The sequence below is a fragment of the Myotis myotis genome, unplaced genomic scaffold, assembly GCF_014108235.1.
Source record: "Myotis myotis isolate mMyoMyo1 unplaced genomic scaffold, mMyoMyo1.p scaffold_m19_p_15, whole genome shotgun sequence".
Lineage (NCBI taxonomy): Eukaryota > Metazoa > Chordata > Mammalia > Chiroptera > Vespertilionidae > Myotis > Myotis myotis.
The window spans coordinates 14,881,688-14,897,932 of NW_023416319.1; the positions used below are offsets into that span (position 1 = coordinate 14,881,688).

At 39.8% G+C, this 16,245-nt stretch overlaps 1 protein-coding gene across 1 annotated transcript in view; it reads right to left on the bottom strand.

Moving 5' to 3' along the window:
• CFAP58 (cilia and flagella associated protein 58) overlaps positions 1-16,245 on the bottom strand; it is a 103,765-nt gene that overhangs the window by 59,413 nt on the left and 28,107 nt on the right. The window contains exons 5-10 of the mRNA XM_036337372.1: positions 13,116-13,272; positions 11,473-11,667; positions 8,701-8,838; positions 6,623-6,782; positions 2,306-2,388; positions 648-839 (exon numbers count right to left, since the gene is read on the bottom strand). Coding sequence (XP_036193265.1) covers positions 648-839; positions 2,306-2,388; positions 6,623-6,782; positions 8,701-8,838; positions 11,473-11,667; positions 13,116-13,272 — 925 coding nt within the window. The remainder of the gene's footprint in view (positions 1-647; positions 840-2,305; positions 2,389-6,622; positions 6,783-8,700; positions 8,839-11,472; positions 11,668-13,115; positions 13,273-16,245) is intronic.

Sequence of the window (16,245 nt, forward strand, 5' to 3'; positions counted from 1 at the left end):
GTGTGACACACTGAGCTGATGCCAGTATTTACTCGCCTCTTAATCTGAGGTCATTTAATTAGAAAGATGCTTTTCTCAGTAGGGCACCAGGGAAGATGGAGAACCCGGAAATTAGGACAGGGGCCCAGAAAGGGGAAGCGAGAGCACCAAACATAAGGCTTGCCCATGTCACTGGCCTAGGATCAGCTCTGGGACAGCTTTTATACAGTCAACACCATTCCTCTTAAATCTTCATGTAAACCACAAGCTGAAATCTGAATAAATCGCCTTTACAACAGCGTGCCGATCAGAAAGGTGACCATTAGAGCCCTGGCCGGTGTTTCTCAATGGTTAGAGAGTTAGCCCACACACTCAAGAGTCACGGGTTCAATTCCTCGTCAAGGGAACGTGCCAGGGCCAGCCACATACGGGAGACAACCAATTGATATGTCTCTCTCACTTTGATGTTTCTCTCTTTCTCTTTCTCCCTCTCTCCCTCCCTCCCTTCCACTGTCTCTAAAAATCAATAGGAAAAAATATCTTTGGGTGAGGATTAAGCACAAATAAATACAATTAAGAAAAATAAAAAATTTAAAAAAGAAAGAACTGTGACGATCAGAAAGAATGTGCCGTGTTCCCTCCACCCACACCATCAAGGAACGGCTTACCTTTTGAGTGAGGTCACTGGCTTCATTGATGTATCGATCTCTGTCCTTTTCCAGTTGAAAGATGATCTTTCTCTGCTTCTGAGCCTCGTCTTTGTAGTTCTGGATTTCCTCCTCCAAGTTCCTCTTGGCTTGTTCATGGAGCTTCACCAGGTCTACCTGTTTCTGGGTCGCGTGGATTGCCTTGAGCATATTCTAAAAATAAGGACAACAGAGCATCCCTATTACTCAAAGTGTTTGGATATTTGGGGTTAGCTCCATTGTTTTAGAGATGAGTGAAGACAATCATATTCTCTAGAGCTTATTAAGAGCTCTAGAGCAGCAGTTCTCAACCTGTGGGTCGAGACCCCTTTGGGGGTTGAATGACCCTTTCACAGGGGTCGCCTAAGACCATCGGAAAACACATATATAATTACATATTGTTTTTGTGATTAATCATTATGCTTTAATTATGTTCAATTTGTAACAATGAAATTGGGGGTCACCACAACATGAGGAACTGTATTAAAGGGTCGCGGCATTAGGAAGGTTGAGAACCACTCCTCTAGAGAATATCACTGTATATAAAATATAAATGGACTAAATATTACATGTGTTAAAAGTACATTTAAAAATTAAATCGAATAATATTGTTTGCATGTACAAATTTACAGAATAAAGGAACAGTTTCCAGGATTATGCAAAAAAAAAAAAAAGATTCAATGATTTTCCTAAGGAGTGCTATGCATGTAATAATATCTAATCTATTACTTCCTGAGATTCCCTAACTAGTCTACTTTAAGTCAAAGGGTAATCTATTTTATTAACACTTGTTCAATCCTGGGAAACTAAAGGAAATCATGACAAGTCAGAATGAACAAATACAGGCTGTGTCTACTTTGATGAGATGAAGTTGTCTTGGCCAAAAGTCATCGGGCTGTTGTTAGGAAGCAGCCTCCCCACTCTGCACCTGGCCAATCACTTTTCCTCCCCGAAGGAAATCCTTGAGCAGGCAAGCTTATCCTATAACCTTGAAAATAGTTAATGTCCTAAGAGTGACTGTCAATGGGAGGAATCCTTTGGAAGGGGCAAGAGGAGGAAAAGGGTAGGGGTGCAGGGTCTCACCTGGAGTGAAGGCTCTCCAGGCCTCAAACTCCCCATATTACTGAGACCATATTGAGCTCAAAGACTAGGAGAAAGAAGGGCGGAAAACCCAAAACCCCAACCCTACAACAATCCTGAAAAGATGGAGGCAAAGTTAGAGACTTTTTATATCACCATCCCTTAAAATCACCCAAGTTAAAATTTTATTAGCAGTCATCTCTGCTTTCTAGATTAGCAAAAGACACAGATCGTAGATATTAAACTCAGATATTTTGAATGACTAGGGCAGTCTGGGATGCCAAATAACACACCGCCAATAAAAAGAGAATCCACAAAACACTCTGAAATCCCCTGCTAGTTTACATAATAATGCTCCAAAATTCCTTTGTGCTCACAGGTGATAATGCAGTTTCAATTCACAGCCAGTAAACGCTGGACTGCAGATAGCTGCTTAGAGGAAAATTGAGCACTATTATTTATTCTAATCTACTTTTGTTTGCCTCTGAATATCGTGTTATAGGCAGATATTATGGCTAAAGAAAAGGCATTTATTTACCAGTGTTACCACAACAGCTCACCTTATTTAACATGTCCCTTTCTCGCAGAAGCTCATCCATTGCTTTCTTATCAAGTTCTGCTAGTTTCTTTGAAGCCTCCACCTCTAAATCACCAGGGAGAAAAATAATAATAAATATGGAGTCAACCTAAAAAGAAATCTGCCCAGACGGCCAATGTGGTTCAGTGGTTGAGCATCAATCCATGAACCAAGACGTTCGATTCCCACTCGAGGCACATGCCCAGGTTGTGTGAAAGAGGCAGCTGGTCAATGTTTCTCTCTCAACCATGTTTCTATCTCTCTCTCCCTCTCCCTTCCTCGCTCTCTCTAAAAAGCAATAAAAACATGTTTTAAAATAAAAAGAATCTGCCCCCATACAAAACTTGCTTTACATATTTATCTATAGCTATAAAACGACTGTTTATTAACTGTGACACACTCTTCATTGTAACTGAGGAAGACCTTCCTGTCTCACTAGACCAGCGGTTCTCAACCTGTGGGTCGCGACCCTTTGGGGAGTCGCCTAAGCCCATTGGAAAACACATATATAATTACATATTGTTTTTGTTATTAATCACTATGCTTTAATTATGTTCAATTTGTAACAATGAAATTGGGGGTCACCACAACATGAGGAACTGTTTTAAAGGGCCGCGGCATTAGGAAGGTTGAGAACCACTGCACTAGACAGATGGAAACTGAGGCATAGAGAGATTAAGCCACATGCCAAGGATCTGCAGCTAGGAGGTAACAGGGCTGAGATTGGGAGCACAGATTCACTGACTCAAAAAGTCCTTGCTCTTTTTAAATCCTTCTTATTATACAAGTAATTAGAAACACAGAGAGAAACTAGAAATAAAAACAAGTAAAAAGAAAAAAATTCAAATCAACCGCAATCTGTTTAGGATTTTGATGTCTGCAGATTTTTTTCCTGTGCAAATTATATGTGTGTATCATTATAAATATGTATATGCATGCCAAAGTAATCATGATACACATATTGTTTTGTAACTTGCTTCTACAATTAACAAACAAAATAAATGTCTCTCTATATTATAAATGTGCATCAACATCAGAAGTTTTAATTACTGCATATTTCTCTATATGAAAATGTGTTATTTATTGAGCCAATTCCCCTTCTTAACATTTAAATTGCTTCCACTTTATTTACTTATTTGTAATTTTTAGCAACGATCCTGTAAGTTATTTTTAATTGGTTACTCTAGAAGCAGAAGTCCTGAAACAAAAGGAATTTTTTTAAAAGACATTTTTCTCCTCCTGCCAAATTTCTCCCCCCAAAATTAATAGCAATTTAATTCCTCACACAAACCACCACTAGTTATTATCATTCTCTTTGATCTTTGACAATGTGATGGATTATTAAAACCAGTATGCCTGTGTTTAATTTATATTTCTTTGTCTGGTAGTGAAGTTGACTACTTTTTCATGTTTAATGATCACTTATTTGTATTTGTTTTTCAAATTGTCCACACTTTAACCTTTGCCAGTTTTTCTCATAAATTGTTTATCCTTTTTGTGGATTTTTAAGAACTCTTTATGTATAATAAGGATACTAACTCTGACTGACAATATTTTGGTCATTTGCCTTCATATATAGTCTTTAGTACATTAAAAAATAGCTATTATTTCACTAAACTTCTCAATCTTGGCTTTATAGTTTCTACATTTGGTGTCAACTTTTCCCCCAAAAAAGTAACTTATTATCATACTACCATTTTTTAATAACCAGCCCATATTGTACAGTTGTATGAAACAACATCTTTATCTTAAATGAAAATTTTGGATCTTCCTGTGGCCTTTCCAATCTTTTCCATTGATCTGTTAGACATCTTCACTATACCATTTAATTATTGGAGCTATATAATACACTTAAATACCTGGGAAGGCAAATGCTCCCTTATCACTCTTCTCCAGAATTGCTAGGCTATTGTTACATGTTTATTCTTCTGGAGAACACTAGAATCCATTTTCAAGTCCCAGCAATATAATTCACTGGAATTTTTATGGATCATGTTAAGTATGCAGATTAATTTAGACAGATTTTTATCATTATTACATTAAGTTTTCTCATCCAGGAACTTGGTATATCTCTCCATTTTTCAAGTCTTCCTTTACACCTCTCAATAGAATTCTGTAGCACTTTTTATATATAGGTCTTGCAGATATCTTGGTAACTTCATTCATAGATATTTTATTACTTTACTTGTTATTATGGGAGGGGGTTTTTCCATCATATTTTCTAACTGACTCTTTGTATGAAAGAAAGCTATAGATATCTATATATTTATTTTATAACCTGCCACCCTATTGAACTCCCATTAGTTCTGGCAGTTCTTCAGTTCATTTCTTGGGTTTTGTTATAGAAAAATAAATAAATAAATAAATGGAGGATTTATCCTCCTAACCATTATGTCTAATGCCACTCTTTGATCAGGCAGATTAAAGGAAGAGGCCCCTAAGAAATAATGGTTAACGATATCTATAAACTAATAAGAAGAGAGAGTGTGAAGACCTCTATAAACATGATTTCAGTATGAAGAGTTGGGTTCAACACTGAATATGTAATTTCTTTTCAAAGCTTAGAACTATTGCAAGCAAAAGCACAGGAATTTAAATAGAGGAGTGTTTTTTAAAGTCACTAAGCCCGTTACAAAACAAGCTCTCGGGATCCATTCTCCTTCCCATCTGTCACATTAGATCGTTAAACTGTGCTAGACAGTAAGCATGCTGAGGGCAGGGACCTCCATGCACCCAATGGCTAGCATAGTACCTGCACATAGTAGGCATCCAATTTATCGAATGAAAGAATAAGTGAATGGAGAAACTGTCAAGGTAAAAGATTTTTTTCCTGATGTCTTAGAAGGAAAAATAGCTGCACTTCCCAAAGGCTCACATGACATATGTTTCCAATAAAATCTTACCTGGAGATTCAGATTTTACCTAGATGTATGTTTTTTGGTGATTTACGACTCACAGCAGCCCGCTGGGAGTGAATACAGTGTTCCTGCCTCACATATTCTGATATAGTTGGAATTCAGACCCGATCCTCTGCCTCCAAGTCCAGGGCTTTTTCAGACACCCCAAATTTGACTAGTTTCCCCTATTTTCAATTATATTCTTTTTCTTTTTTAAAAAATATATTTTTTTGATTTTTTACAGAGAAGAAGGGAGAGGGATAGAGAATTAGAAACATCAATGAGAGAAATTGATCAGCTGCCTCCTGCATGCCCCCCACGGGGGATGTGCCTGCAACCAAGGTACATGCCCTTGACTGGAATCGAACCCGGGACCCTTCAGTCCGCAGGTTTGGCTCTATCCACTGAGCCAAACCGGTTCAGCTCAATTATATTCTTTTCAGAATGGGATCATAGTCTGTCCTATTACTATATACATAGTAATATATCTGTATAATAATAGATGACATTGAGTAAGCACTTACTATGTGCTAGGCCAGTGGTCGGCAAACTGCAGCTGGCGAGCCACATGCGGCTCTTTGACCCCTTGAGTGTGGCTCTTCCACAAAATACCACATGCGGGCACGCACATACAGTGCGATTGAAACTTCGTGGCCCATGCGCAGAAGTGGGTATTTTGTGGAAGAGCCACCCTCAAGGGGCCAAAGAGCCGCATGTGGCTCGCGAGCCGCAGTTTGCCGACCACAGTGCTAGGCACTTGGCCCCACATGTTTTATGTGTATTAGTTTATTTCATCCCCCAAGACCTAAATATGGTGGAAGTGGGATCTGAACCCAGGCAGACGTGACTCCAGAGTTTGTATCCACAGTGATTTTTCTGTACTAGATGGCCTCCCCTGGCACTTAAATTTTGCCTCCACAGGCCAATGAGAGAGCTGGTAGAACAAGTGTTTGCCAGATGATAAAGTACTAACAGAGAAAAGGAATTAAAAGCCATTTACTTTCGTCCCACTAAGCCTTGGTACAGTATTGCCTCAAATACTGCTGACGGGGGGCATTCATTTTCCTTTATCCCTATCTTTGGTGAGAAAACGGACTAATGCTAAAGGTCATGTAGAACCCAAACCTAACAGTATAGATGTCACTTACTCCATGACAAGTACTGAGCAATACTTTGGGCTGGATTTACAGTGTGCCAAGATAGTCTGTTGAAGAATTTTTAAGGAATTCCTAATGATGTCCCCTCCATATTGTCCACCCACCAGTTTGAACGTTGTTTCGCTGATTTCATTTGCATGGTTTGTGGTTTGTACATACAGAGCCCCGAGTTGCCAGATGACATTAGTCACCAAGGAAATGTCTATAAATGCATTTTATAAAGGCACAAAATAATCCTTGGTTTACCTCTCTCTAATCCCAAGATCTGACTTTTTAGAGTTTCCTTGTGCTGTTCTACTTCCGCCTTTTGGTCTTCAATCTGGTGTAATTTCTTATGGATTTGCTCCCTGATTTTGTTGAGCTTCCCGATGTCAGTGCGCATCTGATGAACTTCTTCCTCTTTGGCCTGTAATTAGTGAGAGAGAATTAAGCAGGGGGACAGTTGGTAAATAAAGGGTGACTGGATGATGGTAAACTCAGAACCAGAAAGAGGAAATTCTTCCTATGTCAGTGTGAAGTTACTCTATTGGACTAAATCAAAACACACACTGTTTGGTTTTGAGGGAAATTGAAAAACTCTATTCTCTGAATAAAATATGTGGCTGTATAAGCTAAAAATAATAAAAAGACAGATTAAACCTGATGTCCCAAGGCACCACTGAATGCTGAGCTGTGTGTATCATAAATGTGTGGATTTTGTGTACAGACGCTATATTCAATTAGCAGTTTTCACAGACTCACAAAGTGATCTCTTTCAGAAGGTTATTAACATGCCATAAAGTATTCAAATACATTTGTACCCACATGGCCACAGCAGTACAATTACATCCACGAGAGGAGGGGGCCTCCGTCCTCAGAGGATGGTAGCCAATGGGTGTATATTCAGACAGATGGACAGGGCAACATTAAAAGGTAAATCTACATAATGCCCAAAGGTACCAGAACAATAAAGTCTAGCAAAGGAAAACACCAAATTTTTGTCTATGGGCTTCAAGTTTTATGAATTTTTTTTACATTCAAATTAAATTCACTTTTCAAAATTTTGTCATTTTTAGAAATTACTGGGAAAGCAACCAGTGACACTTCTACAAATAAACTTGGGAATTATCCCCAGGTCTTGCCACTGAAGAGACTGAACTTAGCTGGGCATGTTATCCTCAGATTATTGGGAGAAGTTGAATGCCCTCGGTTCAGGATCACTTAACAAAAATCTATCATCTTTCAAGGTGCCCCAGTCGTGTTATCAAAAGAGAGAAGTAATGGCATAAGTACTTTTACTTTAAGTTCACCTTAGGGGCTAATATATTATTTTGCCTTAAGTAGTCGTTTCATTTCTGCTTTAACTTACAACATTCTCATAGGGAATGCTTTCGAGTCAAACCATTCTAGACTGTTTTAAATGTTCCTCAGCCTCGGGTCCTACAGGGTCCAAATTAACGGACCTAAATCCCTTTTCAATTGCAATAATAAGGTGTTCTAATTCAATAATTATGCATCCAGACCCCATAGTCAGATTTCAGAAAAATCCTGGAGACCTCTAAGACTGCATACAAAACAAGATACAAGATGTGCAATGTGTGTGTGTGTGTGTGTGTGTGTGTGTGTGTGTGTCTGTTCATATATTTCTGTTAGGTTCTCAGAAGGGCCTGTGATGCAGAAACTGTATAATTCATTACTTGAATCTAAGTATTACTTTTGATCGGTCACTCATAATATTTATAACCAATATTCTAACATAATAGGGTTTACAGAGTTTTCAGAATTTTGTTCTATTAAGCATGTAGGCATGACATATGTACCCAGCATAAAGTTGTTGTCCAAACTCAACTTGCAAGCAGAAGAAGGGGAGGAAGAACAGGAGGCCTGTCTTAAAGTTTGCATTGGACAAAGTGAATATCATGCTTCTACAATCCTAGAAGTAAATACCTAATAGAACCAGTCCATCCCCCACCCTGCTCATTCTACGTTCTCCATACAAGTAATAAAATGCAATCTGACTACTTTGCTATTCGCTCGTGTAAATGGTTTCTAGCTCTCAGCAACTGGTGACTTGCTGGGCTCAGTTACAAAGATGAACATCTGAGCTCGCTTTGGAAAGCATTTGCATAATCATATGATCAATAATCAGGTTTGCAATTTTATAAGTAAGAATGGGACTTATCACACTGTCTGCTTCCAGGCACAAAGCAATCACGGCAGGCTTGCACCTGTCTGATGCATCAAGGCTAATTCAGGTTATGGAACCGAGAGCTCCGACCGCACAGCAAACCTATAGGGAACGAAGGAGGGAGTGCTAGGCAACTGATGTGTCACTTGATGGTTACTTTGAGCTCCAATGCCTTCTGCTGGTTTTCCTGGGATAGCTGCTCGCAAACCAAAGCGTGTTGTTCGTTCTCTTGCTGAAGTTTAGCATTTCTCATCTGAAACTGCTCCAGTTCCTTTGCAGCTCTCTCGTTCAATATCTGAAAGAGGTAGAATGAGCTGGTTAATTTTTTTTTTTATCTGATTACAATATCTGTGTCTCCACACAGGAAGCCCCACTACTTTTGTCTTTGTAGAAATGGTTCTTTATCCCCGTGAAAGCTCTAACCCACTCAAAAATGATGAATGTTACTGGTAAATGGATGAGAAAAATGACACCTTAGAATGAATAACACAGAGAGGACCTTTTTTTTTCTGAGAGCCTTGGGAAGCCTTGTTCACAGGTGGTGGATAAATATTTTAATACCATTCGGCAGGCTTCGCATACACAACAATTGCTATAGTCATTGCAAATGAGCTAGGGATTCGACCGAGTTTTATCTGCTGTGAGGCTCCGAAGCTACCTCTTCAGAAGCAAATCCATGCCTACTACCTTTTCTGGAACAGAACCATTCACTAACACCAACACAATTCCCCTTTAATCCAACTTAAGTCAAAACCGTGGAACAGCAGCGGGATGGTTTCTAACAGCCTGACCTCAGTGTCAGCTGGCTTTTCCTCTTACACTCCTTGACGGTAGGTTTTATAAAAAGAGAGGGTTAGATTTTAGGGTGCCATTTCTGTTGGGAGAAAATTGGGGAGATGGGAAGGATATCAAATCGCCTGAAGGACAAAAAGAGAAAGACACGTATTTAGCTGACCTTAAACAGCGTGAGGGTTAGAGGCACCCTCCCCACACAATTTGACTCCCCAAAAGCTTAACTACAGTTGTCCCTCAGTATCCACTAGGGATTGGTTTCAGGACCCCCTAGAACACCAACATCATGGATGCTCAAGTCCCTCATATAAAATGGCACCAAGCAATGCATACAGTTAGCCTTCCCCAGCTGAGGATTCCCAACTGCAGTTTCCTCACTGCGGATCAGAAACAGTATTTTTGATCCATGGTTTGTGGAATCTGCGTATGGGAAACCCAGAGGTAAGGAGGGCCAACTGTATATTTATTGAAAAACATCTGCATCTAAATGGACCCGTGCAGTTCAAACCCGTGTAGTTCAAGGGTCAGTAAAGCTTTCGTGTAAGCAAGAGTTAAACATGAAAAGAATCCATCCAATTTCCCATCAACAGGGACTAAATAAGATGTGGCTGGCTATGCTAAAAATAAAACTGTTTTACAGGAGTCCTGGATATTGCTAAACAAAGCACTATAGTTTTATCATGATGTCCAAAATTCTCTCGGATTTCACGCTCAAAGTAGTCTCATATTTTACTTGAGGATACTATATATTGTTTATTATCTATTTTATTTCTGGCTCTATATAAAATAAATAAAGCAACTGACAAAGAAATGTGTTCTAATATCTATTTTTTAAATAGAAAAATGCTATATGGCTTGACAATTCTTTGGAAACTTCCTCAGAGAAAATATTTTCCAGAAATGACTTTTTTTCAATTACATGAACTGCTTCTTTAAGAAATGAGAAATGACAGACTAGAATTATTACTAAGTTACCTTAAACCACTATTACAGGGGAAATGTTACCAAAAAATAGTACCTAATTTAAAGTGTGTAAAGACTGAGTATGGTTCCCTAAACTTGAACCTTTAAAATAAACCTGTTAAAAATAAACCATCTTATATTTGCACAATGGAATACTATAAAGCTATGAGAGGGAATGCTCTATGAGCTCTGTCCAATAGGACTTTCTGCCCTGATGTAAATATTCTCTACCTGTGCTCTCCAGTATGGTATCTACTAGTCACATGTGGATCTTGAGCACCTGAAATGGTGCTAGTGAAACCCCAGGAACTGAATTTTTTATTGTATTTAATTTTAAAACAAATTTAAATAGCCACATGTTGCTAATGGCTACCATACTGGAGAACACAAGTCTATAACTGTGGCAATGACATGAATGAATCTCACAGACAAATATGGAGAAAAGGAAGATAGACATAAAAAAAAGTACATCCTGTAGATTTCATTTCATAGTACACAAAGGCAAATTCTGATCTCTGCTTAGAATTCGGAATAGAGGTGACCTCTGGGGGGAGAACATGACTAGGAGGGGGCATTAGGGAGATACCTGGAGTACTGTTTCCTGGGCTGAGTGCAGGTGACCAAGTGGAGAAAACTGATCAAGCTGTATAACTTGTGACTTACACACTTTTCTATGGTTATTATACATTAAGAAAATGTATGTGTGGTTCAGAAAATGGTCAGTGTGGTTCAGTTGGTTGAGTGTTGTTCTATACACTGAAAGGTTGCCAGTTAATTCCTGGTCAGGGCACATACTCAGGTTACGGGTTTGATCCCGGGTCAGGGTGGGAACAGGAGGCAGCCAATCAATATTTTTCTCTCACATCTATGTGTGTGTTTTTTTTCTCTCTCTCTCTGCACCCTCCCTTCCTCTCTCTCTAAAAAATAAATTAAAATATATTTTTTTAAATTAAAAGTTAAAAAGAAATTAACCTGTTGGAGCTGGGGGGAAAGAAAGGAGGGCACATATCTACCTATAAGAGCTATTCGAAGGGCTCAGTGTCTTATTACCAGCAACTACAGAGAAGGGAATTTGATGCTTTCCAAAGAAAATACAAAAGGCCCCAACAGACCCTGAACCAAGGTGCTGGTCTTGTTTTTGCGAGGACACCCATGCAGCCCGCACCCCACACACCTTCTGCTCCTTCAGCTGCTGCTCCAGCCTCTGCAGCTCCTCCTTGCTCTTCTGCACATACTGCTGCAGGGCCTTGATCTCCGTCTGCCTGGTGTCCATGTCCGTCTGAATCTGCTTGAGCTCTTTCTCCAGTTTTTCCTTCTTCCGAGTCTCCCTCAAAGCTTCATTCTGACGTTGCTGGATTTCTTGCTGGAACTACAGGCACAGAAAGGACAGGGAGGAAAGACATGAACCCCTCCCCAGGACAGGTCCCAACCAGCCAAGCTTCTCCCTCTCCCAGGGCCGTCACTTTGTAGCAGCATTTCCCCCGTAGGTCAGTCATCTTTGAGCCCTAATGTAAAAACATCTCAAGAATATTCTGCTTTGCCCGGCCAGCATGGCTTGGTGGTTGAGCGTTAACGTATGAACCAGGAGGTCACGGTTCAATTCCTGGTCAGGGCACATGCCCAGGTTGCAGGCTCGATCCCCCAGCAGGGAGCATGCAGGAGCAGCCAATCAATGATTTTTCTCTCATCATAGATGTTTCTATCACTCTCTCCCTCTCCCTTCCTCTCTAAAATCAATAAAAACATGTTTAGCCCTAACCGGTTTGGCTCAGTGGATAGAGCGTCGGCCTGCGGACTCAGGGGTCCCAGGTTCGATTTTGGCCAGGGGCATGTGCATTGGTTGCGGGCGCATACCCAGTGGGGAGTGTGCAGGAGGCAGCTGATTGATGTTTCTCACTCATCAATGTTTCTGGCTCTCTATTCCTCTCCCTTCCTCTCTGTAAAAAAAATCAATAAAATATATTTTAAAAATAAATAAATAAAAACATGCTAAAAATAAAGAAGTGGGGTGGGTAGGGGCTGGGAGCTTAGAAGAAGGGGGGAAAGATGGGGAAATGGGAAATATATGTAATACTATCAACAATAAAAAACATATTTTTTAAAAAAATCTGTTTTGTTTTTCAGAGCCTTCCCACTAAATATCCACCCTGATGGTGGACACAAATCCACAAAGAAGGTATAAAATCCGATTAAATATGGAAACCCAGAATCTAGAAAAGTTAAACATGGAAGGAACTCATCCAAGTCTCCATCAATGGGAACTAAATTAAATGTAGCCAACTACCCCAAATGTGAAATCATTTTGTACATGAGTACTGGATATTGCTAAAGAAAGCACTAGAGCTTTATCATGGTGTCTGAATTCTATGAAAGGCCTTTCTCTTATCTCATGATCAAAAGTCTCCTGTTTTTCTCCTAGAGTTGGGATTTGTGTGTTATCTATTTGACTTCTGGCTTAATGTAAAAGTGTTCAGAAGGGTTCAGCCAGATGGCTTCCTTTCAATGGAAAAGGATCAAGGGAACTACTTTCAGCATCTCCAGATGCAGGGCACCCTGACCTTCACCAGGGACAGTTTCTTGGGCCAGACAGAACTGTAAGCAGTGCCCTGCCTTAGTGGCTTCTCAGACAATGCTGAGAAGAGTGGCTCCAGGAGAACCGCTCCTGCAAGAACAAACCAAAGAAACAAGCAGAACAGTGGATGCCACCGTTGGACAGCAGGGAGGGGGGAGGTGGTGGTGGGGAGGGAGGCTGGGGAAGGACAAACCTCCTTCTGGAAGGAAACGGTCCTTCATCAAGCCCTACTTGGCAGAGCTGACCTGAATGATGGCGTGCTCTGCCTCTTCTCGGCTTCGCTCCGCATTCTGCTGCTGGTCAGTGGTCTGAGCTAAGGACTCCCGTAATTTCACCACTTCTGACAAGAGTTGGTCTCGTTCCTTTGTCACTTCTTCTTTGAACTTCAGTAAATCTCGGATACTAAAAGAGAAGAACACAGGAGTCAGACTAAACAGCCATCTGCTCATGAGGCCTCCTTATCATCCTCTGAGCTCATTTTCACGGGAAAGATTCTAGATCAGTGGTTCTCAACCTTGGCTGCACATTAGAATCACCTGGGAATCTTTTTAAATTCCCGATTTCTGCGCCTCATCCTCCGGAAATTCTGTTTCTTTGTTATGGGGTGGGGCCACAACATTAGTAACAAGGAAACAGAATTTCCGGAGGATGAGGCCCAGAAATCGGGATTTTAAAAAGATTCCCAGGTGGTTCTAATGTGCAGCCAAGGTTGAGAACCACTGCTCTAGATCAAGGATGAACACTATTCAGGTGTGAAAGAGAAAGATCTTCACGCCCTGACATGGGAGTTGTTTGTGAGTTTTTAACTGAAAAAGTGCCAATAATACCATGCATAATGTAATCCCTTTTCTTATATTTAAGAAATTACAGTGTCCAGGGAAGGCAGGGGAGATTGGGTAGGTGGGAAGAGATTAATCATATAATTTTTATTCATATATGCATAACCCATGGACACAGACAATAGTGTGAAGGCCTAGGATGGGAGATGGGGCAGGCTAGAAGGGGTCAGTGGGGTAAAAAGAGGGACACCTATAATACTTCCAACAATAAAGATAAATTTTAAAATTTTTAAATAAAAATTAAATTAAAAAATAAGAAAAAAGAACTGATGAATAAGTACTCAATATGATAGAGATTAAAATTTTTATGATTAAATTTATTAGAAAGAATGAAAAAAATTTAAAAAGTGTGTGTGTGTGTGTGTGTGTGTGTGTGTGTGTGTGTGTTTTATAGGGATTTAGACACCAACTAGTAGCTTACCTCTGAAAAGTGGAATTTAGGGTGGAAGACTTGGGGGGATGAAGTAAAGATCATCCATATCTCTGTATTATTTTGAATTTGTTACAATAAGACTATAATTGCTATTGTCAACTCTTGTAATTAACCCTAAGGAGTTACGAATTTAGGAAACTACTGATTTAATATATTCCTTGGAGGTCTATGATTATAGCTATAAAGTCTAAAGTTAAGCAAAAACAAACAAACAACACACATTGCCATTTTTCTATCCACTAGCCACAGAGTATAGTTTCTCCCAAAGAAATGCAACACATATCAAATGTTTCCAACAACAAAATTTGAAAAATCATTCATAATGCCAGTATTTAGAGAGTATGTGATAATATTTGTTTATTTGAATTGTAAACCAGTTACTTCCACATTTCAAAAATCATTACATATAATTTGTCATGACTTTCTGCAGAATTAGCATTTCGAAAGTAGAAAAACTATGTCAGATATGACTTGTGCAACAGAATTAGACTAAAGCAAAGCAGCCACTTTAGAGCTGAGAAAGCAGAGGCCCTTGCAGCTGACAGTCATCAAAGGACTATTCCAAACACAATAATTTGATGATGTGTGTGTTTTTTTTTAACAACAGCTTTGATATAACATAAAACCACATTGAAACTCTTCTCCAGAAACAGAACCTCAAATCCTAAGTTTACTATGAAGAGAGAAACTACACCTGAGGGCACTACTGAAGACAAAATCTGGGCTAGTTTCTTCAATGTCCCTCCTCAATCATGTGCCACTTCTCATTACAATGCCTCCTAACTGAATTAGAGCCCTCACTTTGCTCTTCAGTAGCTGCTCTGATTATGCTTGACTTCTCTAATTAAAAAATATTAAATAGTTTATATGATTAAATATTAAATATTAAGTATGATGGATACCATATCTTCTGTTTTTCTAGTCCCTCCCCCAATACCTACATTAGAACTATTATCTATCAACATTGGATAAATGCATCTAGAAAGCATAAGAAATCTAGATTGCAGTTAGATATGGTTAAGATGCCTAAGAAAGTGCATGTTCATTCCTGATTAATGCAAGGTTTTGCATGGCCTGCACAGTGCTAAGACTCCTGAAGGGAAGGGAAAGATGTCTTAGGTCAAGGGGTTCACAGCCTAATGGGTACAGAAGCACATCAACAACTAATTTCAATTCAATGTGATCAGTGCCAGACTTGAGGTAGATGAAGATCCTATGGAAACAGTGACTCTTCTGCTTGGTCATTGAGTCTGGGGGTGGGAGGGGAATTGGAACAGAGAAGCTCATGGCCAGGAAGTTAAGATAGTGTTTGAGATGGGTCTGAAAGGATGCAGAGTTGTGTACTACGTGGAGAAGGGAAGAAAAAGCATTCCTGGCATAGAAAACAACATGTTCAAAGGCATGGAGGCAAGTAAGGACGGTGTTGCTGGACATGAGTGGAGCCAGCCTAACGAGGGCACATCTATGAATAGCCCAGAAAAACATGTTCAAGATTTTGGACTTTATCCTTTAGGAATGGATAGATTTTCAAAGGTGTTTATGCTGGAGATGGAAGCATGTGGGTACATGTTTCAGCATCATAAACCTGGTATGTGGCAGATGGTAAAGAAGAGAGATGTCTCCTTGAAGGCAGGGAAACCAGCTAGGAGTCTACTGCCAAGTCCAGCAGGGCAAGGGAGGTCCAAACCAAGGCAGTAGCACTGGAGATAGGGGGGAGGGAAAGACTGAATCAACAAGACAAAGTTTTAAGGGAAGAAGGAGTGGCAAGGGTGAAGAGCAACTCTGTTTTCTGGCCAAGAACCTGAGAAGCTGGAAGGATGGTGTGTGTGGGGGGGGGGGGGTGGCGGTTTACATGGGAGCAGCTGGAAATTAGAGCCAAAAAGCATCCAGTTCCATTCCACACATGTTTGAAAGAAATAAACCTAAAATCTTTATTCATTTTGAAACTGTAGTACTGATTCTTATAGACCCAAAAGTTTAATATAACCATAAATTAGGAGTTTTGTATAGGGAGAAAGGGAGCATTAAAAAGAAAAAATAGCAATAGACAGAAAACAATCTCTAGGAAACCAGAAAGAGAGAGAAAGAGAGAGAGAGAGAGAG